Here is a 26899-nt window from a genome sequence, read left to right on the forward strand (position 1 = left end):
GCAGTTTTGATGTATCATGTCAGAAGGTATTCACTGATTTGTAGATATCATTTTTTTTAAAGAGGACAACAGTGGGTTTTGCTTAAGCTAAATGTACTTGATTTAAAAGATTATCAGAATTGTGAGGTTGTGTTCTTCCTACGTTTATATTTACCTATATTTCTGGTAACTATGGAAAGGTATTTAAATGTCCTTCCTTGCACTGCTGATTTAATGTCCCCATTCAGCAAAATAATTATTTTCAAACTTATGTCATACTTCTTGATTAGGGAAGGGGTGGCAACAAAGATTTTTCCAGCCTACAAAGTCCTGTTTGATTTTTTTTTTTTTGAAGGTAACAATTACTTGGTTAGCAAAAAGTTCTCTAGAAGCTAGAATGAGCAACTGTCAAGTTATTCAGCCTCATGGGACAGCCTGAAACTCCAGAGTTACCTAAAATATCTACTGCATTATTAAGACATATTATTTTGAGCATTACTCAAAGTTAAACTGTGGACCACCTGCAACAGGGTAAACTGGCTGTAAATAAAGATTTTGACAAAATTAGACATTCTGGAGACAGAGTCCAGAAAAACGCATATTAAACCAACCCCCTGAGTCTCTAATGATTATTTAATTTTCAGGTTCACTGCCTTTAAGAATTCTGAAAAATGTATCCAAGCAGGTGCAGTGGCACATGCCTGTAATCCCAGCAACTCGGGAGGGCTGAGGCAGGAGCATTACTAGTTCCAGATCAGCCTTGGCAACTTAGTGAGACCCTGTCACAAAATAAAAAAACAAAAAGGACTGGATGTAGCTCAGTGGTAGAGCAGTTATCTATTACACGGAAGGCCCTGGGTTTAATCCCCAGTATTGCTCCCCTTCCCAAATCATTCAAATACAGACTGAATTAGTCCAATCTGGAAGACCAAGCCCAGAATCCACATGTAGCATACTCCCTGTCCACTCTAAGTCCGGAGAAATCTTCACTACTATTCCCTAACTTAGTAGAAGGGGACTGGGATGTAGGTGTCATAAGTGAAAAGGTGTTGAATGCCCCAGTAGAGCTCCCCTTCTCCTAATGGCCAAACAATCTTTAAGCAGTCAGGAGGAAGTGACAAGGAGGCTGAAGAAAAGTGGGCTAAGACAGTAACAAATAAATCTAATTCAGCCTCATTCTGGAGCAGAGAGAAAAATCAATGGCTCTTGTACAAAAATCACAGAGAAGTTCTATGAGGTCTTCTAAGGCCTAACCAAACCATTCAAACTATATCCAAGTAAATTCAGAATGAATTAGAAAAGAATCTGTATTCCATATTCAGGCAAGCAGCTTATATTGGAATGTGTAAGGAAAAAAATTATAAAGGGTATGGAATCGAGAAAATTTTTACAGAAAAGATAGATGAAAAGAAGCGGAGAAAAGAGAAGTAAAAGAAGCAATGAATAAGGAGTGAAGAAAAAAACAATAACAGAAATAAAACATGGTCTTCAAAGATACATGAAAAATATTCAGGACTAATATTTATAGCAGCAAAGTAACAGCACAATATATGCATCAAGAACAAGTAACAGGTTGGGCCTGGTGGTGCACACCTGAATCTTGGCTGCTTAGGTAGCTGAGGAAGGAGGATCACAAGTTCAAGGTCAGTCTAGGCAACTTATTAAAAGACTGTCTCAAAATAAAAAGGATTGGGGATATACCTCTGGGCTTAATCCCCAGTATTGGGGAAAATAAAACAAACAAGTCAATGCAGTAATATCAAGTCACTAAAAGAATAATTTGAAGAACAAGCAAAAAATGTGAAGAAAAAGTAAAAGGTAGTACAGTAATAAAAACAAGAGGTGATAGTTATGAAGATCCAAGAATTAACCAATGACCTAGTGACAACAGAATAAGAGAAAATATTAAAAACATAAGATATGGGGCTGAGAACGAAGCTCAGCAGTGGAGCACATATAATATGCTCAAGGCTCAGGGTTCAATCACCAGCACCCTGCACCATCCCCCCAAAATATAGGAAATGGGTAATAAACTCATTCACGCATGTAATTGTACATGATGATTTATTATGGCTCTAGAACAGAATGTAAATTTAGTAGTTACAGAAAGGGCTACAAAGTGTGACAAAATAATAATGCTATCACATAGCATTTTAACAAAAACTGGGAAATTAAAACACAAAAACCACAAGTCTATAAACATATACTTTATCATGTTAAATAGGGAGTCACTTGATTTAAAAAAAATTTTTTTTGATAGGGGCTGGGGATGTAGCTCAGTGGTAGAGCACATGCTCAGCATGCTGAAGGCCCTAGGTTTGCTCTCCAGCATATCCCTCCCCACAAAAGCTAGTAAATGGATTTGAAATTAAGGGTGTATTTCCCAAAACATCTTTGAAGAAAACCTTCCCAAGGCAGGCCCAGAAACTAGAATTTCTCTCCCCTCAAATAGGTCAGAGAGGGGCTGGGGTTGTGGCTCAGTGGTAGAGCACTCGCATAGCACGTGCGAGATGCTGGGTTCGATCCTTAGTACTACTTAAAAATAAATAAATAAAATAAAGGTATTGCACACAACTACAACTAAAAATAAATGAATGAATGGATGAATGAATAAATAAATAAATCCCTAATGTTCCCCTGCCCTTAATCCTTTTGACCTACCCTGTCTGAGACCTACCTCATTCCAGGGGGGTCCTGCCCTGAACACTGCTGCACTGAGAGGCTAAGCAGATTGTTGGAACCACAGACCTTGCTTGTTTTTCTCATCCAACCTACTGGCATCAGACAATACTCTTTTTGTTTAATCTCATTTTGATACAGCTGCCCATGCTTTAATCATGCCTATGCAATGAAGTCTCCATGAAACACCCCAAAGGACAAGGCTATAGAGCTTCTAGGTAGCTGAACACATGTAGGTTTTCCTAGAGGATGGTATATCTAGAGGGCATGAAAAGCTCCATGTCCCTTTTCCCATACTTTACCTATACATCTCTTTATCTGTCTTCTTTGTAACATCTGATATAATAAACCAATAGATGAGTTCTGTGGGCCACTCAAGCAAATTATCAAACCCAAGGAAGGAGTGGAAACCCCAATTTACAACTGGACAGAAGAAGCAAAGGTAAAACCTGGAGTTTGGGACTAAGCCCTTAAACTGTGAGTGCTATTTCCACAGAATTAAATAGTAGATAGTGTCAGAATTAAATTAAATCCAGCTTGTGTCTGCTATTACAGAGCTGCTTGCTTGCTGGAAGGAAGAAAATCCCTAGGTTGTTAGGATCATGAAAGCCTTTTGTTGATTGTGGTGTAAAAGCAGAGGAAAAATAGAGCATGTGTTATTCCAAAAGACGTGGTAAAATCCAAAAATCTACAGTAGGCTGGTAACATTCCTTCTTGCTCACAGGAGGTCAGTCATTGTTCTATTAAAGTTCTCCTCCACCTTTTAAGGTACAGGAGATTGAGCCCAGGGGTACTTAACCACTGAACAACATCTCTAGCCATTTTTATATTTTATTTAGAGACAGAGGCTTGGTAGGTTGCTTAGGGCCTTGCTTAGTTGCTGAGGCTGGATCCTCCTGCCTCAGCCTCCTGAGCAACTGAGATTATAGGTGTGGGACACAGCACCAGCTTGTTCTATTACAGCATTTAAGGGTTTAGTGGAGGCCCGTCAACATTTTATTTTGGGTAATCTAGTTACTCAAAACCTACACATTTAAACACTAATCTTATCCAAAAAATATCTTCTCAGAAATATGGAGAATGCCTGATCTGTCTTCTTTGTAACATCTGTTATAAGGCACTGTGGCCCACTGACACATAAAATTAAATATCATACAACTCTATACCAAGTATGAAGTTATCTTTCTCCTCTGAAAATCATACTGCATTCTATCATTCTAGCTATACTTCCTCCTTCTAAAATTTAAAGATGCTCAGGAGAAAGATATGTATTTAAACCATCTTTGCAACTCCCACAGAATCTAACACAGTGCCCTACATATAGCAGACATCTGAATACTTCTTGAATAAATCCTAAAGTGGAAAGGTATTAAGTAAGCTATTTCCAAAAGTATTGAACAGTGTTTAATACAAAGGGAATTGGATTAAATTATACAATAAACCTACTTAGGATAAAATAAAAGAATGTGTTTTGAGCAAACTTCAGAAATAACAACTGCTTACATAGATGGTGCTGGCTGTTTAGGAGGAAGCCAGGATATGCAGGATGTTAGCAGGGTATTAGTGGGGTTGGAAACTTGTTTGCTATATGTTTCAATTCTCTCTGCCACCCAATGAATCAAGAGGGGGATGCTTCAGCTGGGACTGTCATTGACCCCAGCTATATAAACATTAAAGAAAATTTATGTCTATGAAAAAATAGAATAATGAAGATGATTCAAACCAGAAAAAATACCTATTGCAGCATGTTCAGAGAGCATTAATCAATGTACAAGAATTAGGAGATGAAAAAAATTCAGATCATCACACAAATGCTTGAATTAATGGAAAATTGAGAAAGACAAATGGAGTTACATTTACAGTCTCTCCAAGATCATTCTGAAAGTGAATGAGCCTCAGCAGAAACAAAAATGGATTCTAGCCAGCCAGAAAGAGTTTCAAGAAGATCCCATAGGTAGAGAACCAGTGAAAGTCATGATTTATGTTACAGACAAATGGGATCAAGACTGTGATGATCAGTCACCTAAAGAAAGAAAATCCAAGTCAGCCAAGAAAAAGAAATGCTCTAAGGTCATGCAGGAAAGATAAGCCTCACCTACTGAATTTGCACTAGATCCCAATGACCTATACATCATTTATGTAACTACATTTCTTCGGGGGAAATGAGAGAACTTATAAAACAAAGAGGAAATGGTATTGCCCAAAGTGCAGGGGGAGATAATGAGAAAACAACAGACTAAAGTACTGAAAAGACACAAAAGGAGAGAAGATTGAGGTAGTGACGATCAATTCATATTTTCAAGGATTTATATGTCTTTTATACAATTCATTTACTTTTAGAAAATATTTCAAGGTAAATTCAGAAGACTAAGGAATAATGTTTAATCATTAGTATTAATGGTGTATTAAAAGTTGAACTTAGGAAAAAAAACTGGATGCCAACAGAATGTGGGGAAAACTGTTAGTATTGTATAAAATTGTCTATATTTTGATTTAAAAAATCAACTGCAAAAGCATCAAGTCAGGAAAAAGGTTACAGTTGGTATTTCTCTTCTGACATTTACACAGAAGTCCAGCTCTTGTTCTACTTCCGGTACTATACACTAATTCTTGCTGAAACCATCTGAAATATAGCAGATTTGGAATAAAGCTATAAAAATGAAACTTTAATATTTTTTAATTATTTAAATATTAAAAGAGCAATCATCTCTTCTACAGTGCAGACCCTTTGTACAGGCCCTGAAAATAAAGTGGTTGTGAACAAACATATATAATATGTATTATCACATATAATATATAATATACAATATTATATATAATATATAAATATATTTTATAAAATATGTTATACATACATTTATTTACTTACTTGATTGAATGAACCCAGGGGCTCACATATGCTAGGTAATGCTCTACTGATAAGCTACAACCCCACTCAATGGATTTTCTATTTAGGACCAGAGCTACACAAAAGGTTCCACAGGCCTGCTCTTTGAATTGCACCACAGTCTGCTTCTATAAAACCCCTTTTTCCCACAATCATAGGTTTAAGATCTTGCTCAACTAATGAGATTCTCTCACTTGCAATTTCACTCGCTTCCTCTTTCAGGTTAAGGAAGTATTCTTTATCCAAAATGCTTGGGACCAGATGTGTTTTAGATTTTGAAAAGTGGTGTCCTGGGGATGGAACCTGAGTATAAATAAAAAAATTCATAAATGTTTCAAATATACCTTATACACATAGCCTAAAAGTAAATTTATATAGCACTGTTGGTATTGTATAAAATTGTCTATATTTTGACTTCAATCTGTTACTGGACTTCAGGTGTAAAAAGTTACAAATTTTTTATTTTCAAATTAGGGGTGCTCAAGCTATATACAGAGATTTACTCAGATACAAATATATATATATATATACACACACACACATACACATATACACATATATATATTTATTTTTTAGTTGCAGGTGGACACAATAACTTTTTTTTTTATGTAGTGCTGAGGATAGAACCCTGTGTCTCATGCATGCTAAGTGAGCACTCTACCCCTCTGAGCCACAACCCCAGCCCTTCTTTTTTTAATTTTTAAATAAATAAATATATATATATATATATTTTTTTTTTAGCTGTAGATGGACACAATATCTTAATTTTGTTTGTTTATTTTTATGTGGTACACAGGATCGAACCCAAGGCCTCATACGTGCTAGGAAAGTGCTCTATCACTGAACCACAACCCCAGCCTTCTTCTTCCTCGGGTACCAGGGTGCTCTATCACTGAACTACCTCCCCAGGCTTTTTTATTTTTTGCTACTAGCGTTTGAACCCAGGGGTGTTTAACCACTGAGCCACATCCCTAGCCCTTTTTATTTTGAGATATGGTCTCACCAAGTTGCTTCAGGTCTTGCTAAATTGCTGAGACTAGCTTTAAGGCTGCCTGCCTCAGCCTTCTGAGCTGCTAGGATTAAAGGCATGTTCCACTGCACCTGGCATAGTCTTTTCATATTTCTTATTTTGAGACAGGGGTTTGCTAAGCTGCTGAAGCTTACCTTGAATTTATTTTATATATATACACACACACACACACACACACACACAATACCTTTATTTTATTTTTATATGGTGCTGAGGATCAAACCCAGTGGCTCATGTGTGCCAGGAGAGCACTCGGCCACAGAGCCCCTGCCCCAGCCCCTTTATAATTTTTAATCCTATTGCCTCAGCCTCCAAAGTCACTGGGATTACAGGCAAGTGCCTCTGTGCTCAGCAATATATTCTTCTTAATCATAATAATTTCAGACAGCTTTAAGTGGACACTGAGGAGTGCAAGTAAGAATTTCGGGGGAATGACACAGAGAGAAATGTAAAACTAAAAGAGCAATTTTGAAATTTTAGATGGTGAGATAATAATGAAACAATAATTGTCCTGAAAACACTTATTAGAAAGCAAAGATTTGTTTTTAACAAGGATCTCTTTGAAACTGTAGGTAACAGAGATCCTGAAATATTTCTATAAAGCACAAGATGACCAAATAAAATTGATTTAGAAACCCATTTTTACTCATCTAAGAAAGTAAAACATTCTTCATGTTGTCATCAGTTATTATTATATTGTCTTCCCCGATTAAAAACTTATCAAGTTGTTCATCTATACATTTTCTGACCAAGTAAAGTTTTCAGAAAAAAGTACTCTTCATGTGATCAACAAATAGTTGATTTGCTAAAAAAAGTGACACAACAGGGGAAAGATGTTGGTATCTAGCTGTGAAACGTACTAAAATAAAACTTGATAAGCACAAAACTAATTTTAAGTCTACATTTCCTCTTTGTCAACTCTTAAAATAACTGACCTCACCATTGCCAACTTTCCCCTTTGCTTTCAATCAAGTTTTATACGATGCTGTTGGAATAAACTGAAAGCTGGACTCTGAAATGTCACATTACCAGCTAAAAATTTTCTATGGCTCCCTACAATTTATCAAGAAAACTTGTTGGCCAGGTGTGGTGACACAGGCCTCTAATCTCAGTGACTTGGGAGACTGAGGCAGGGTGATCACAAGTTTGAGGCCAATCTCAGCAACTTAAGGAGGCTGTAAGCAACTCAGCGAGACCCTATTTCAAACAGCTAAGGATGTGGTTCAGTGGTTAAGCGCCAAGGGTTCAATCCCTGGTACCAAAAAAAAAACCAAAAAACAAAACAACCAAACAAAGGACTTGTTAACCTGACATTTAAATGGCAGAGTAAATGATGTATTATGTAAAAGGAAGCAAAATGAAAAGGGGGCAGGGCTGAGTTGGTTATCTGACACCTTCTCATTGTCATTTGAAACTTCCACAGCTTTAGTTCTATTTTCTTTGTAAATTTTTTCTCAGTCAGCTGCATTTCTTCAATAATAGTCATGTAAAGAACACTGAAATTCAAGGGATCCTTGTGGAAAGGCCTCAAATCTGAAGGGACTTGATTAAGAAAATGATAGCAAATGATGCAAGTATTATGGGCCAGGACAAGGGTTTGTGTAGCTACAAAGACAAGGATCTTTTTAGCTGTCTGTTTCCCTGATACACTACAGTATCTATGTGTCTAATTCTGACTTACCTGTCAGGCCACAGCTTAAATGCTGTCTTCAAGAAATTTTGTACTGCTCTCCTTTCCAGCATCTAGCATAAGGATAGCATATAATCAGATGTACTTACTTAGTAAGTGCTAAATACTTCTCCTGAATGACAAATTATTAAATAGTATATGCAGATGAAAGGTGTAGGGGAGTTTGTATTTGCTGGTGCTTTTAGTATTACAGAAGAACCTGACAGGTGAAGGGGCACTCTAAACACAGATGTAACATGAGGCCCCCAAAAGAATCAGAACAAGTAGAAGGATAAGGAGGCAAACCCCTGTTAAATTTAGGTTTTATCCATAAAGAAGTATAAAGTTATTTTTAAAATGTTGGGGGCTGGGGCCGTAGCTCAATGGTAGAGTGCTTGCCTCACATATGTGAGGCACTGGGTTGGACTCTCAGCACTGCATATAAACAAATAAATAAAAATCCATTAATAACTAAGAAAATATTTAAAAAATTAATGGGGACATCAGTCGGAGACAATGTAATTTTGAAAAAAAAAAGAAGTTCTTGAGAAATTACAGAGGAAGCTGAATACATAGAAAGAAATAAAGATTTCCTACATTATGAATAGTGGTAGTAAAGACTGAGAAAGGGGACAGATAAGAGAACAAGTCAGAATTAGCAGAGCATAGGAATATGCCAGAAGAAAAAACAGGAAAAACAGAATTTACTTAACATTTGGTGTGCATTTACTATAGCAGGTTTGATACCTTCCTTCATTGGTTTAGACATAAGCTAGGTACTGTAACATATATTAACTTAGGTAATCCTCACAAGGATTCTGTGTAGTGTAAGGGGCCATTACTCTCATAAAGAATGAAAATAATTACAAGAATGAGGATTAAAGAAAACTGCATGAGGGTGGGATTGTGGCTCAGTGGCAAAGTCCTTTCCTAGCATGTTTGAGGCACTGGGTTCGATCCTCAACACCACATAAAAATAAATAAAGAAAAAGTTAAAAAAGAAAGAAAGAAAACTTCATGAAAACCAAAGAAAGGTATGAGTGGTCTGTAATGAAACCCAAGAGAGACATCTAGGAAGTTTATAAACAGTGAACAGTTGGCTTATTTACAACGTTTCTTTCAGAAAAACTGGTGGACATATTTGGATCACATTTATATAGTTATAAAAGTAAAGACCATATTTTGATCACTCTTCAAAAAAAAAAAAAAAAGTTTCTTTGACTATGTAAAACCTGAACTGAGATTTGCAGATGAAGAGGGACAGGGGCAGGGTGCAGTCCCTGAGGCAGAAAGATGTTTATAAAATGAAAATGGGAAAGTACAAGAGAAGGAATGGGCAGAACGTGTGGCATGAAATAAAGGCACCAAGGAGCAAGGTAAGAATTTCAGTTTTCCCAAGAACTAAAAACCACTAAAAGATTTCAAAAGAAGTGACATGATTTTGTGAAGATTACTTGTGGGCCAGATAAGAGGTGACAGAGGTCTGGGTCAGGGTGGTTATGGTGAAGATGCAGCGAAGAGAGGGAGTCAAAAAGAATTTAGGAGGTAAAATCAAAAGGAATAGAAAGGGGTCTGGGGTTATAGCTGGATTTGATCCTCACACAGCACAACATAAAAATAAATAAATAAATAAAATAAAGGTATTGGGTTCACCTACAATTTAAAAAAAATAAGGAAAAGAGGAATAGTAAGATTGACTGGATATGAGGTTTCAGGAAAAGGGGCAGATTTTACATGTCTATTTTGAGTATTCATTGTTCATTCAAAGGTAGGAGGCTAGATCATTTTCTCAGAAGTTCTGCCAAGTTCACAGCTTCTAAGCATTGTCATTTAACTTCAAGTAAGTATATTCATTGATATATTTTTCCTGGGGTGAGGAAAAAAAAGTATGGCTATCAAGAACGTAGACTTCTAGAATATTTTCTGTGGAACAACACACTAAGGGTACCATAAAACACATAAGTTAATAAATAATGGCAATAAGGAAATTTAACTGTGTTCTATTTTGGTTATTTGATTACTCAGAGGAAATAATCCCTCAAAACAGGGTAAAGTGTCTCTCCCATGTGCACTCAGTAAGTAATTGTTCAAAGAGGATCAGTCACACTGAGGAATGAGGTATGCATTAAGAAATTGGACAGTGACTTAAGTCACTGTTAAAAGAGCACAAATCAAATGTCAAAAACATTCATTCTAAACTTCCATTTGTAAATCTTGGTATATTAAAAAAAATAGGGTTGGAAATGTGCTAAACTCATAGCAGTATTTTCACTAATAGACCACTAGAGCTTGCCTCTATAACTGAAGTTTGATAGTATTCCCTGCCACATACACTGAGCTTTAGAAAAATGTCCACATGCACAAGTAGGTTGGGTATTTAAAAAATCTACCTGGGTGGCTAAGGGTGTAGATCAGTGGTAGAGTATGTACTCAGTATATGTAATGTCCTGGGTTCAATCCCTAGGACAAAAATTAAAAAAAACAAAACAAAAACAAAAAGAGCTAACAATAAGAGCACACAGCACACATACAAATCAAGTCAATATAGGAAATAGAAAATACCAAATCAATACAGGAAATATTAAGATGTAGCTTGCATTCTATGATAAATAAACAAGAACAGGCTGTGAACGAAAAGAGAAAAATTACAAACAACAACAAAAAACTCCAGGTAGTCTTACATATATGCTTACATTATCAACTGGATAGCTCTGAAAGCCAAGCACAAGATACTGAGGCCTGAATGACAGGTTGTAGAGAGAGAGGTGTTTTCACTAAGTTATTGAAAATTTTTATCATAATCAATGATTTCTTATTTAAAAAACCACACACACACACACACTCACTCACTCACTCTCTCTCTCTCACTCACACTCATTTCACTCAAACTCAATGTAACTATAAAACAGAAGGGCACTAACACATTGGTGAACCAAAAGACCAATTCGAGAAAAGGTCTCAGAATCCAGGACAGAAAATTTAAAAGCTAGAAAATATACAAAAATAATGGAGGATAAATGTTTAAAACTATATATCTGTCAAAAGAACTCCACAATGAGAAACAATGATCAAAAGAACAAATAGTTTTCCTGAGCTAAAGAAAGGCTTGATTCTTTAGATCAACAGGACCACCCAATACAAGACAGAATGTTTAAAGAAAAAGTCCTAGAAGAGTTCAAATGGAAGTTGCTGGAAAATCCACCAACAATATGTTTGTTATACAGAAAAGAGAACCAGACTAGTATCTAGCTTCTCACATGTAGCAGTAAATGCCAGGGAACAACAGAACAATGTTAAGGAGTACAATGGAAAAGAAACCTGGTAAGGCAAAATATTTTACATGTGAAATAACAAAAAGACCAATAAGAATATTTTTTCTTTATTCTTTTTGGAAAGAAAATTTCAGCCAAATGAATTAAAAGAATTGTGAAATAACTTAAAAGTTTTTATCTATATCAATATTGCTAATAAAACTGTTCTTAAAGGATTCTAAAAAAACAAGCAATATAATAAGAATCTGTAATTACAATCTCAAATTATGTAAACCTGGAAAATGGAGCAAAGGGAAAAAAACCCCAAAAAGTTGCATAAGTTTTGGTTTTAGGCACATAGAAGGTAGTTTTTATTCATCTATCTTGGAAAACTAATAAATCTGAGGTCAGTCTCAGCATTTTAGCAATTTAGTGAGACCCTGTCAAAAATACAAGGACTGGGGATGTAGCTCAGTGGTAAAGCACCTCTGCATTCAATCTCCAGTATCAAACAAACAAAAACAAAATAAACAAAACAAAAACCCCCACCAAACCCATTATAGCTAAGTTGATATATTCCAAAACCCCCAGTGATACCTATATACACTATAGGGTATATACACACCCACATCAATGATAAAGCTTAATTTATAAATTAGAAACAGTAAGAGATTAACAATAACAAAAAAATAACAATATACTATAATAAAAGTCATGTGAATATAGTTTCCCTCTCAAAAAAAAAAAAATTTTTTTTTTGGTATCAGAGATTGAACTCAAGGATGCTTAACCACTGAGCCACACACTAGCCCTTGTTTTATTTTAAGACAGGGTCTCAGGACTAGGTTGCTTATAGCTTAGCTAACTTGCCGATGCTGGCTTTGCACCTGTGATCCTCCTGCCTCAATGTCTTGAGCCGCATAAATAAAAATTTATGCCCAGCTCAAATTTTGATTGTACTATATTTACCTTTCTTGTGATATAAAGATGATACAATGCCTACATGATAAAATTAGGTGAGGAGGTATTTTTGATACATAGCTTTAGGTTACTACATAAGGATTATTTGAAACAGAAGCACTGCTAATACTGTGATACTTTGACAGTAGATCAAAGATGGTACCTCTAACTAAAGGTAGGGTAGTGTATTACAGGGATGATTCACATCCTGGACAGACAGAGCAGGACTGTGTAAGACTTCATCAAACTACTCAGAATGGCATACAATTTAAAACTTATGAATTGATCTTTTAAATTTTTCATTTAATATTTTTGAACCATGATTGACCAAGGGAAACTGAAAGATAAGTGAAACTGCAAATAAGTGTGGACAAACTGTGTAACTGTTTGAAATTTAAGGTCTCTAAGAATGTAAGAATTTTAAACACTGCATGGTGCATCAGCATTACATATTAAAAGCAAAGCAGAGTATAGAAAAGTACTCTAGGACTAGGGACAGGAGCAGGTGCTGAGTAACCAGGCACAAAGCTTTCTGGGATAATGGAATTGTTTAAAACTGGACTATGGTGATGGCTGCACAACCGTCACTGTATTGTACAATTACAATGAGTTAATTCTACAGTACATGAATTACACACAGGAAGACTGTTGAGAAGAAAAAAAATTACATAACTGTATATAGTTGCTAAAATGACACAACCCATTATGTCCTATCTCTCATACATAGGACACTGATAAAAAAAAAAAAACTTAAATTGAGTAACAAATAGACCACTTTTGATCACTTTGATATAAATGTTTTTAGAACTCTATTCTTTTGAGAAAATAGGTGAATGATTAAAAAATTTTCATATACATATGCAAAACCCCCCTAAATTCTACATTATGATTTCCCATCTATTTTAACACACCTGTGTCAACATTGTTGAAATAGAACTGAAAACTTGAAACTTAACGGGTTTAATAAAATTTAACATTAATTATTGTATTTAAAAAACTCCACTTATCAGAAGAGAAACAGATTAATATTTTCTCAATATGGATGTCTTGGCGTCTAGTATGCATACATTCATTAAATGACATCGAAGTGTGGTACCTCTGCTCAACTGTGCCTAGGTTATCCAAAAACTATGTTATGCTATCCTGAGAATACATGAAGATAACCAACTGTATGACATACAGAGGGATTTGAAAATTTGACCATTGTTTAAGCAAATTTTTAGCTCCATCTTTACCCACAAATACTTCATACCCTCTAGTTTCCTTTGTACTGTTGATAACAATTCCTGAGCCTTTTAGGAGTTCAGGGATACAAATAAGGTTACTTCTTGGCTTTATCAACTGCCTACTTAGGTTGCAGTATTCTCATTTCTGCTAAGAAGTCAATTCAGTCTCCATAATTTTGTGATGTTATTTACATTTCAAACTACTTTGTCTTATATTGATTTATGTGTTTTTAAAAGTCCCTCTCAGGTAGTTCTGATAGAATTTATCACCAGGGAGGAAAAGTAAAAACATGTCCATTCTGCTGTCTTTACCCAATAGTCTAAATTTAATCTTTTTTTTTTTTTAAAGATTTATCTTTTCTTCTTCTTTTTTTAAAATATTTATTCTTTAGTTTTCGGTGGACACAACATCTTTGTTGGTATGTGGTGTTGAGGATCGAACCCGGGTCGCACGCATGCCAGGCGAGCGCGCTACCGCCTGAGCCACATCCCCATCCCTAAATTTAATCTTGATATTTTAAGCTGCTTTTAATCTCCCAAATGATTAAAAAAAAAAAAAAAAAGTGAAGAGACAGAGATATGAGAATGTAAGAGAAACAGGAAAAAAAGAGAAAAAGAGAAGAGGATAAATGTATCCATTAGGAGTTTCAAAAAGGAATAGTGCTGGGCATGGTGGCCTATACCTGTAATCCCAGCAATGGCTTGGGAGGCTGAGGCAGAAGGATTACAAATTCAAGGCCAGTCTCAGAAACTCAGGGAGACCCTATCTCCAAAAAAAAAAAAAAAAAAAGTCTGGGAATATGGCTCGCCTTCGGTTCCCTCCTCCACCCAAAGACTGGGAACAGGAAAAGGGAGGAACAGAAACAAGATAGAAAGAAAATGACTTTTTAGATTCTCCACAGAGAATTGAGTCTGAAGACTCATCTGCAGATCCAACAAGGTCCATAGAGAAATACTGGGGGTAAGGGGGGAGTGGGGGAGAAATCCCAATAATCACATTTGAAAATTCTAGGGTAAAAAATTCTAAGCTTCCAGAGAGAAAAATTCTTAAGGATCAGATTAGCAATAGCAATACCAGAATGTCAGAAGACAGCAAAGCAGTAACTTCAAAGTTCTATACAGAAGATATTTAAATTTTCAGCCACCCAACCAATCAAGCCATCAAGAAAACAGGTTGGGCTGGTAATACAGCTCAGTGATGATACAGTACTTGTCCAGCATGCAGAAAGCCCTGGGTTTGAACCCCAGCACTGCAAAACAAAAACAAAAAACAGGTTCAGTAAGAAAATCTGTCATCCAAATACTCCATCTTTTAAAAAAATTTTCATTACAAAGCAGTGGTCAAGTAAAACTGTGTAATAAGCGTGTCAATCAAGAGGCCTTAACTGGATCTAAGAAACAGGAACTTTAGAGTGTCTTTGACTAAACTAGCAAGAGATAATGAACCAGAGAAAATAAGAGGTGGTAAGAGGTGGTAATAGATCCAAATTCTGGATCTATTTTGAAAGTAGACGGGCTGGGGTTGTGGCTCAGGGGGCTGTGGTTGTGGCTCAGTGGTAAGAGCTCTTGCCTAGAACGTGTGAGGCACTGGGTTCGATCCTCAGCACCACATAAAAATAAATAAACTAAGGTATCGTGTCCATCTACAACTATATATAAAGAAAACAGAGCTGATAGGTTCAGATCACATATGAAGTGTGAAAATGAGAAGAATCAAGCATGAATCCAAAGTTTTTGACCTTACCAACTAGAATATGGAGCTGTCATTCAATTACATGAGGAAGGTTGAGGAAGAACAGATTTAGGACACACTGAACTGAGATTTTATAGTTATCCATCCCCTGATGTGGAGATATTAAGGAGGTGACTGGACATGTAGATCAAGAATTCAGAGAAAGCTGAGTGCAGTGGCATATGCCTGTAATCCCAGCAGCCCAGGAGGCTAAGGCAGGAGGGTCTTGAGTCAAAGCTAGCCTCAGCAAAAATGAGGTGCTAAGAAACTCAGTGAGACCCTGCCTCTGAATAAAATACAAAATAGGGCTGGGGATGTGGATTAGTGGTCGAGTGCCCCAGAGTTCAATACCCAGTAACCTCCTCCCTGTCCAAAAAAATTGTGCAGAGAGGTATAGGCAGAGAAAGGAATTAGTAATGTATAGAAAATATTTCAAGTTATGAACTGGATGAGGTCATCAAAAGACTGCAGATGATTAAGCCATACCTGGTGACATACCTATATCCCAGCTACTGGGGAGGCTGAGGCAGAAGGATTATTTGAGCTTGGGAGTTCAAGACCAGTCTAGTCAACATAATAAGACCCCCAACTTGAAAAATAAAAATACTAAAATAAAAAGACACAGAAAGATTAAAAGAGAGAAGTGAGTCCTGAAGCTTTTCAACATTTGGAAGTTTAAGAGTTGAGAAATCAACAAAGGAAACTGAAAGGAAGTGAGTAAAAAATGAGAAAAAACAGGATAAGGTCAAGTGATAAAAATACTTCACAGAGAACAGCTCAACTGTGCTGTACAATGTTGACTGGGTTAGTAGAATGAGAATAAAAACTGACCACTGGATTTAAAAACACAGAGGTCTTGTGGTAGCCTTGATCAGAACAGCTTCTTATCTGTGGGAATAAAAATCTAAATGAAATGGGTTTTAAAAAAATGGACACCAAAAACACACACACACAAAAAACAACACAAAACAAACAAACAAAGGGACATAAGTGGTTATAGATAGTTTCAAGGAATTTTGCTATAAAAAGAGGCAGAAATAGGGTTAACAGAAAAGAGGAAATGCAGTTTTGTTTTTTTTTTTTTAAATCAGAGGAATAATAATATATCTGTAAGAAAATTGAAAAAAAATATTAGAGAAGAAAAAAACTAAGGAGAATAGCAAACTGCAGGGCCAATGTACCTGAGTAATGAAGAGGGATGAAAAATGAATAAACAGAAAGGAGGTTTTAGGCCAAAGTAAAAATTGTTTATTTTGACCAGCAAAAAGGTAGAGGTCTGAGGGCAAAAATGCAGGAAACTGGGTAGATGTGAAATAAGTTTATTAAAAATTCTGTATTTGTCTGCTTTTTAAAAAAATTTAACTGGTACATAGATTAACGGGGTACCACGTAATATTTTGATACATGATACACTGCATGATATTTAAATTAAGCAGAGCACAGTAACCCACACCTTTAATACCAGCTACTCAGGAAACTAAGGCAGGAGGATCCAAAGTTCGAGGCCAGCCTGGAAAACTCTGTGAGACCCTATCTCAAAATAAAAATAAAGAGGGCTAGGAATGTAGCTCAGTGGTACATACTAGGCTCAATCCCCAGAATAACAATACATACATAAAGCTAGACAAGTTAAACATAGCTAACTCTTCCAACATTTATCATTTCTTTATTACTTTCAAAATCGTTGCTTCTAGCTTTCTGAAAAGTACTATACTGTTATCTATAGTCACCCTATTGTGCAACAGCACTTGTCTGCTACTATTTTCTCAGAAAGGAAGAAAGGTTAATAGGCGGGCTGGGGATGTGGCTCAAGTGGTAGCGTGCTCGCCTGGCATGCGTGCGGCCCGGGTTCGATCCTCAGCACCACATACAAACAAAAATGTTGTGTCTGCCGAAAACTAAAAAATAAAAAAATATTAAAATTCTAAAAAAAAAAAAAAAAAAAAAAAAGAAAGGTTAATAGGCTGAAGGTAAAGATGAAGGAGGTATAGGAGGTCTCAGGAAAGGAATGGAATAGCCAAGTAGAAGAGTATAATGAAAGGTCTATGGAAAAACAATATGATTTTTGGGAAGTGACTATAACTGTTGAGGTTAGTTAACATAAATTTAGAGTAAAACTGGTCAGTAAGTCTATGTTTATATAACCATGGTTATGATTTCTGCAAGCTTGGATGTAAAAATGGCAAGAGAGGGGAATGGGTATAGAGTCAGGGTATTTTTTTTTAAATTTTTTATTGTTGGTTGTTCAAAACATTACATAGTTCTTTTTATTTATTTATTTTTTTAGTTCTCTGCGGACACAACATCTTTGTTTGTATGTGGTGCTGAGGATCGAACCCGGGCCGCACCCATGCCAGGCGAGCACGCTACCGCTTGAGCCACATCCCCAGCCCCCATTACATAGTTCTTGATATATCATATTTCACACTTTGATTCAAGTGGGTTATGAATTCCCATTTTTACCCCGTACACAAATTGCAGAATCACATCAGTTACACATCCATTGATTTACATATTGCCATACTAGTGTCTGTTGTGTTCTGCTGCCTTTCCTATCCTCTACTATCCCCCCTCCCCTCCCCTCCCCTCTTCTCTCTCTCTACCCCCTCTACTGTCATTCATTTCTCCCCCTTGTATTATTTTCCCCTTTCCCCTCACTTCCTCTTGTATGAAATTTTGTATAACCCTGAGGGTCTCCTTCCATTTCCATGCAATTTCCCTTCTCTCTCCCTTTCCCTCCCACCTCTCATCCCTGTTTAATGTTAATCTTCTTCTCATGCTCTTCGTCCCTACTCTGTTCTTAGTTACTCTCCTTATATCAAAGAAGACATTTGGCATTTGTTTTTTAGGGATTGGCTAGCTTCACTTAGCATAATCTGCTCTAATGCCATCCATTTCCCTGTAAATTCTATGATTTTGTCATTTTTTAATGCAGAGTAATACTCCATTGTGTATAAATGCCACATTTTTTTTTTATCCATTCATCTATTGAAGGGCATCTAGGTTGGTTCCACAGTCTTGCTATTGTGAATTGTTAGAGTCAGGGTATTTGCACCGATTGTAATGACTATCCATGAAATTTAATAGGAAAGAGGTGAAGTTGTGAGGGGGAATGAGACACAGTGAAAGGTAGTAAGATCAAGACACTGTATATTATTAACAGGTCTGAATGCCTGATAAAGTTGGTGTATTAAAGACTCGTGGTTAGAATTAACAATGGGATTGCTACTCTTTATTAAGCACTTAGAATAAACTAGTTATTTCAGTATCACTTCATTTAATTATCAGTATGACTCTGAAAGATGGGCATGGTTATCACCTCTATTGAAAAGATAAAGAAGGGGCTGGGGTTGTGGCTCAGTGACTGCTTGCCTAGCATGTGTGAGGCACTGGGTTTGATTCTCAGCAAAACATATAAATAAATAAAATAAAGATCCATCTATATAACTAAAAAAAAAAAAAGAAAAGATGAAGAAGCTGGGTGTGGTGGCACACACCTGTAATCTCAGTGACTTTAGAGGCTGAGGCAGGAAGATCCCAAGTTTGAGGCCAGGCCAGCTAAGCAACTTTGCAAGACTCCGTCTCAAAATAAAAAATTAAAAAGGTCTAGGGATACAGCTCAGTAGTAAAGAGACCCTGGGTCAATACCTAATACCAAAAATAGAAAGAAAGAAAGAGCCAGGAACAGTAACACAAATCTAAAATCCCAGCTCCCAGAGATTCAGGAGGCTAAGGTAGAAAATCACAAATTCAAGGTCAGCAGCAATTTAGCAAGACTATTAAAAAAAAAAAAAAGTGGTGTATGTACCTCAGTAGCGAATTACCCTGGGTTCACTCCACAGTGGTGGGAATGAAGAAAAGTTAAATTACTTGGCCCATGGTCAAAACTCTTTTCTTCCGGTCTAAACAAAACCAAACCCCCACAAAATTATAATAAGATTCTTGTGAATAAATTATTTTACAACAATGATATCATATTTAAAAATAGCTGAAGTACAACTTTACAGCATCATGAGAGAAAGGGTAAACTTTTCTTATAGAAGGCATCTTCTAGCATGAAGCAATTAAACTATTTTGCGGTTATTGTTATTAGTGGGGCACTGAATTAAATACAAAATTATTGTATGTTATCATGTACAAATAAGATTTCTTTTTTCTTCTCTTTCTCTTTTTCTTTTTTTGTTTTTGTTTTTGTTGCAGTACTGGAAAATCAAACCCAGGGCCCAGGCCCTCATGTATTTTAGGTAAATGCTTTACTGCTCCACATTCTGAGTCTAAATAAGACTTCTTTACTTTTATTTCTTTCCTTCTCCTATTATATTCTTTGGGCTTACTGTTTTCTCTATTTCTCGTACACAAAGTCATGGCTCATCTTAAATTATTAGAAAATGTACAGTTTGGGGCACCTAACTTCAGATTCAGAGTTACCAAGTTTTCTGTAACAACAAAGCAACAATAAGTTTCCAAGGCTTCAAGTTCTGGCAACGTCACTAAATAGGGCAACCAAAAGAAACCAGGGCTTTACTAGGGCTTCAAGTTTCACTAGATCTTTGCAGTTCTAGGTCGTGATTTTGTGAATTGCTAGATTAATATCTCTAAGTTGTATGAGACATAAATAAAATACCTTATAAGTATTTCATCCATCATACAAAGCTCTACTACTCTCTGCTGGGGCTATGGTTTACAACTACATGTCTAATTAACAATCCTGAAGTGGACAAACTACGTCAGTGAAAACTTATCAGATGATTAAAGAAATAATCTGTTTACAATTTACCACTTTTGTGTCCTTCCAATAATCCCTTGATTTTAAGGGCAAATCATTTAAGAACAATTGTCTAATATAATTACTCTTTTTAAAATATCTTTATTTCGTTTATTAATTTTTATGTGGTGCTGAGGATCGAACCCAGTGCCTCACATGTGCAAGGCAAGCACTCTGCCACTGAGCCACAACCCCAGCCCCATAATCACTATTTTTTCATGAAGTTTCTTGTCCTTATGCAGTGGCAATCTATTTTCCATCTGAATTATTATCCAGGCACAACTAAGTAAGATACATAAGAATTCTTTATTTTAGATAAGAATTTTACTAATTTTAGCTCATTTCATTTGGCACTATATATATTCATTTACAGATACAGGTGCAAATATAACTGGAATTATTTTATAAACTATTCATGTCTATTGCACTTCATGATAATTTCCTCCAAAATCTGGAACTGATTTTTTCTTTAAATATTAAATGAAAATGATAACTGAGCTGGAATCACAAAATAAAAAAGTTTATCTCCCCAACAATGGCAATTTTGTCATAAAAATGCATCCTTTTGTATCCCTACTAGCTGAAATTCTCCAATACTCCTGTTTGGGAAAGCTGGATATTTTAATTTTAAATGGAAAATACATTGTGAATATAAAAAAGCATTATTTGGAGGTATCCCCAGGAGATTTTTACAAGATTAATAAACTAAAATGCTAAATAATTTCCATTTACTCACTCACTAAATAAACATTTGTTCATCCCAGTTGGTCAGACTCTGAAGTGGGGAGGGAAGGTGAAGACAAGCACATATATGCAAATAGCAAAGAAGATGAAGTGTAGGTCATGATCAGTACTAAGAAGAAAATAAACTCAGAGCTGAGACAAAGACTGCAACAAACTGCAGAAACAAACTGTAATCCAGATTAGCCACAAACACACTTAATAGATTGACATCAATGTCTTTCCAGAGTGCCTTTAAGACCTCTTGACATTTACTTAGGTTCCTAGGATCAAAGCTCATCAAGCTTACCTTAGTTTCACTTGACAGGACTAAAGCTAGTCAGTGAAATCGCTAACAGAATATAAAGGACATCATCCATTGAGCAGAACCTTTCTGATTAGACTTTTGATTTTATATTATGTGATCGCACATATTATCCAAACTATACATTTTCAAGAGAGAAAAGGGATGTTTCAAATAATTATGCTAGAACAAGCATTAATGATGATTCCCACCAGGGTAAACCAGGACATATAGTCAAACTAATTCTATACCACATCAAAAGTTAACTAGTCAAAAATTTCCAGAGCACTATATAGTTTGAGGTATATTTAAATTATAAGTACTCTTCAAATAAAAGACCCAAATTATAGCTGGATGCAGTAGAAAACAAACAGCCTGTAATCCCAGCAACTCAGGAGGATGAAGAGTTCAAAGCCAGCTTCAGCAAAAGTGAGGTGCTAAGCAACTCAAGTGAGATCTTGTCTCTAAATAAAATACAAAATAGGGCTGGGGATGTGGCTCAGTGGTCAAGTGCCCTTGAGTCCAAATCCCAGAACCCCTGTACCCCAAACACAAAAAACCTAAATCATAATATGGACCCATATAAGCCAAATGACTTATCTAACTGCCTCACACCATACACAAAATCTGTTTTAGGTGCATTATATACCGAAAGGTAAAAAAAAGCAAAATCAAAGTATTTTCCATGACACCAGAGAAAAATACTATACCACACCAAAAAGGGCGAAAAAGCAAAGGAAAGAAAAGGGGAAAAAAGGAAAGCAAAGCAAAGTAAAGCAAAGGAAAGAAGGGAAGGGAGCAAACAAAGAAGGAAAAAGACCAGTCCACTAACCATCAAAGAAAAGCCTGATAAACATGTCACATTAAAATGAAGAACTGTTCATCATAAGAAACTACTAAATGGGAAAAGATATTTGCAACATAAACATCCAAGTAAGGATTTATATTCAAATCCAGAATTCTATAAAAAGACATGCATTTAAATAGAAAAATGGGCAATAAATTTCAGAAGGACTTCATGAAAAATGAAATTCAAATGGCCAAGATATGAAAAGACATCCAACATCATTAGTAGTCAGGGAAATGGAGATTAAAATCATATTCAACTAGTTTGGCTAGAATTAAAATATATAATGCCAAGTATTACTGTTGTCAAGGAATATGGAGCCATTAGAACTGTAACATACTAATAATTGAGGTAAAAGGTAATAAACTATTATTATGGAAAACTGTTTGGCATTACCTAATAAAGACACATGTTCCCTATGTTTCTGCAATTCAAATTCTAAGTATATAGCTTCAAGAAAAATATCCAAACAGCCGGGGTGGATAAGGCAGGAGGATTGCAAATTCAAGGTCAGCTTCAGCAAATCAGTGGGGTCCTAAGCAACTTAGTGATCCCTATCTCAAAATAAAAAATAAAAAGGAATAGGATCTCCGTATGTAAGAATACATTCTAATTCTGTGAGCAAACTTTCAATTTTAATCTGTTAGACTACCATTCTTCAAATTCTGAAAAAGTAGACTTTTCAGATATTACATTATTCAACAAGTCATGTAAACTGTAAAATTTTAAGACTGAACTCCTCACTTCAAGAAATAGATAATATAATCAAGATCTGGCAACTCCACTTTTTGTAAGCATGATTAAATTCCAAAAAACCCATTATATATTAACTCATACTTCTTAAGAAAAAGAATACATTTATGTATGGACTAAATACCAATGTAATGGGCTGGGGTTGTGGCTCAGTGGTAGAATGCTTGTCTATCAAGTATGAGGCACTGGGTTCAATCCTCAGCACCATATAAAAAAATAAATTAAATAAAATAAAGGTATTGGGACCACTTACAACTAAAAATATTTTAAGAAAATATCAATGTCATAAATGCAAATTAAATGATTAAACATTTTTAATTGCTGTATTCATATTGTTAAATTCATACATTGTTACGACAAAGGAACAAATTGTTTGATGTCATAAATTTAATGTGATGAATTTAACTATTACAAATACAATATTTATTGATTTTAGTATCTGTTGAAGAGACACATTTAAACATGGAACATTAAAATACACATCTTTAGGTTCATGTACAAAAGTACATAACTTAAGAAAACGATTGAAATTAATATCTTGGAAATCTCAAAAATGTATGAACTCTTTTCTTTGTGAGAAGTAAAGGGAACACAGCCAACTCACTGATAAATCACTAAGCTGGCAAGACATCTTTTAAATTCAGATCTTTAAAAAATATATTTTTTTAAAAAAGTTATTAATGGGTTGGGGCTGGGGCTATGGCTCAGCAGCAGAGCACTCGTCTAGCATGTGTGAGGCCCTGGGTTTGATCCTCAGCACCACATAAAAATAAATAAAAATAAAGGTATTGTGTCCATCACAACTACAAAAAAAATTTTTCTTAAAAAGTTATTAAGCTGCTTTAATGAGAAACACTGTTCTCAACCTATATGTGGTTCTCACCAAGTATTTTAGAGAACATTTTTCATGATTTCATAAAGACATAAAACTAAGCCACTACAGTATACAGTCAAATATAAAAAACTTAATATAAAAATAGTTTTTAAAGAACAACCAAAATAAGTCATTTAAGATGCATTACTGGTCAAGTCTTTTAATAACCACTAAACAAAATTATGCACCCTGAAGTAAAGTGAGTTTCTAAACAGATGACAAAGAACTAACCCATTTTAACAGGCAATGAATGAGTCATGAGAAGACTGCTGGCTAAAGCAATCCTCCTGCTTCAGTCTACCAAGTAGCTGGGACTATAGCAAGAACCACAGAGGTCAGCTACTGTTTTTCAGAAAAAAAACTTGCTAAGTTTTAAAAGCATGCGATTCAAGTATTTTTTTTTTTTTAGTAAATTTACTGAGTTGTGCAATTATCACCACAATCCAACTGTAGATCATCTTAAACTACTCTTTTATAGCATAAGGTTCCTTTAAAAAAAATTTTTTTTTGTTAGTGCTGTTGATGGAACCCAGAAAGCAGGGCCTCAAGCACTCTAGGCAAGTTCTCTACAACAGGGTCACACTCTCAGTCCCAATAGTACACAGTTCTGTAATATAAAGAGATTCTTTACCCAGGTATAAGGTTTGTCTCAACACTAGCACTATTAAAAGGGACTAATAGAGCATTTAAAAAATGCCATTAAAACTTTTTTGCTACTGTGAAACAACTTTTCTATCAATTAACGAGTTAATAATTTTAGATTCAGAAAATTTCTTCCTACCCTGGACATCTGTCCCTACCATGTTATGCTGTTTATAATAACTCTGAGATGCTGGGAAAATTACCTGGGTAATCTTGCTTCTCCTTCTCCGTGATACAAACTGTTGTGAGATTTCCTTTCCGATTAGAGGCTAAAGTTTATTTTCTTTCTGATTTCCTGACGGAGCAAAGGCCCTATGCACGTGAACGGAAACAAAACCCACAGACTTCGCGATGCTTACTAAATACTCTGGGTAGGGACACCTTCCTCCTCAACAAATCTCCCTTTCCAAGCGCGCATCTACCGGTGTCGGTCAGCGGCCACAGACCACTCAGATCTGAACCTGAACTGTGAGCAAGGGTCCTGGGTCAAGCTTAAACTTTCCTACCTACCATGTTTCCAGAAACAGGCCCTTGGGGTCAACAGCAAACATTTTGATGTGCACTCCAAAGAGACGGTTGCACAACTGGGAAACAGGAGGATTCCGGTTTAACAGGTAACTATCACAGATGAGACAAGTGGGATGTGATCTGCTCGATGGTCAATGGCATTTCGAGATCATACGTGTCGCACATTGAACCCAAAGTTTTGGCACATTACTTTATCGTTCACTTGAGGAAAATTGCAACGAGTTGAAATTAAGAACGTGGAAAAAAAAATGGGTGCAGGGGAATCCACGAGTCAGCACTAAACTCAAGGTAGGCGGAAAAATTCTTTGAATACTCCGGCTTTGTTTGGCGACGAGACGACAGAACCACCGAATTTCGGAGTTGGAAGACACGTATCTCGGTGTTCTCCGGTCGGTTCTCGGACTTCAGCACCGCCCCGATCGTCGCGCACTCGGTCCCGTAGTTCCCCGGATTTAAGGCGGGGACCTCCGGGGAGCTCGGGGAGGCCGCGGCCCGGCCCGCGACGCCGGGCCGGGAGGGAGCGGCCTCCCCGAGGACGACCGAGGGAGGAGGTGGGCGCGAAGAGGCCGCGGGCCGAGAGCGGCGTGCAGCCCCGAGTGAGTGGACGCCCGGCCCGGTCCCCCACCCCGAGGCCAGCCCCGGCATACCTTTGGCGAGGGCTACGGTAGAGTTCTCGGTGTCGATGGTGTAGAGGATGCCCTCGTAGCGGATCTCCGCCTTGGAGATGAGGCTGATCTTGCTGCCGATGTAAGGGGTGCCCCCGCTCATGGCGCCGCCGCCGCCCCTCCGGGCCGCTCGCAGAGAGGCAGATCCCACGCCGCTGTCGCCGCTCCGCACGCCCGCTCGCTCCGTCGGCGCCTACAGCAGCCGCCTCAGATCCAACATGGCCGCGGCGCCGGCTCCGCTACCCTCCCCCAGCCTCCCGCCCTCAAACCGCGGCGCGGCGGCAGCGGCGGCGGCAGCGGAGGCGGCGCGGGGCATGCTGGGCGGGCGAGGCCGAACTCTCGCGAGACTTGGGCGACCGCGGGCCGCTCCCGATTTTTCGGCGGCGTCTGTAAGTCCCAGTTGCGCCGCTTGGCCTGGTCTTAGCGTTTAAGGGGAATTCCGGGCAGAGGTGCAGTGTTTCATGACTCTGGGACACCGTGGCGGGACTGGAGAAGTGCTGGTCTCCTTTTTTGGCCCTGACCTTGGCCTCCGCCATTTCCAGACTCGTCGTACTTTGTCAGGAGCCCAGTGCCTCCGTAAACAGTTCCCTCTACCTGGAAAGTTACCTCCGGCCTCCAAGCTCCGGGAGAGCTGCAGGTCGTCCTTTTAAGCCGGCTTTTCACCCTGCTGAGCCAACCGCGCCCTCTCGGAGCTCTCAGGGAGCTGTTACAACATCTGTCACACTAAACGAGTGCCCCTTACCTCGGCTCGGCATCCCGGGCTGCTCGCAGAGGAGCTGGGACTCCATTCCAAAGATTCGGTTTTTAGCCCTGTTCTGTCCAACACTTGAAATGCCCGGATCCAAGCTCCTAGCTCTTCATTTTATTGTACACCGACCAATCCCAAGTATTTGCCTGTAACTTTGATCAGTTCTGCGAACTCTTAGTTTTCTATAAAGGATAGTCTCCTTAGCCTTCCAGTTGGAATGTAAGAGTTCTCTCTCTTTTTTTTCTTCCACATTGATTCTTTGTTTTTGAATCACTGAGGATTGAACTCTGGGGCGTTCTACCACTGAACTATGTCTCCAACCTTTTTTCATTTTTTTTTTTTTTTTTTGAAATTAGGTCTCACCAACTTTCCAAGGCTGGAAACTTACCCGCCTCCTGAGTGGCTGAAATTTACAGGCTTGCGCCACTGTGAACCTGCTTCAATAGGTTTTACTGGATTCACAGGCAGAGGGATCTTGTTCAAATCTAATTTTACTGGATTCACAGGCAGAGGGATCTTGTTCAAATCTAAGTCAGGTCATGTCCCTCCTCTGCTCACTAATCTTCTGACTCCATGTCACACAAAAGGAAAAACAAGACTCCTTATTTTGGCTTCTTGTTATCTCCTTTCCCCATTCAGT

At 37.3% G+C, this 26899-nt stretch overlaps 1 protein-coding gene and 1 pseudogene across 4 annotated transcripts in view; one reads left to right on the plus strand and one right to left on the minus strand.

Moving 5' to 3' along the window:
- Positions 1-25614, minus strand: part of Lsm14a (LSM14A mRNA processing body assembly factor) — a 60945-nt gene extending 35331 nt beyond the window's left edge. For all 4 annotated transcript variants that reach the window (XM_071604569.1, XM_027941177.2, XM_027941176.2 and 1 more), the window contains exon 1: positions 25494-25614. In XM_071604569.1, coding sequence (XP_071460670.1) covers positions 25494-25614 — 121 coding nt within the window. The remainder of the gene's footprint in view (positions 1-25493) is intronic.
- Positions 17-4937, plus strand: LOC114097299 (inhibitor of growth protein 2-like; annotated as a pseudogene).
- Positions 25615-26899: the final 1285 nt, after the last annotated feature.

The sequence above is a fragment of the Marmota flaviventris genome, chromosome 18 (genome assembly GCF_047511675.1).
Source record: "Marmota flaviventris isolate mMarFla1 chromosome 18, mMarFla1.hap1, whole genome shotgun sequence".
Lineage (NCBI taxonomy): Eukaryota > Metazoa > Chordata > Mammalia > Rodentia > Sciuridae > Marmota > Marmota flaviventris.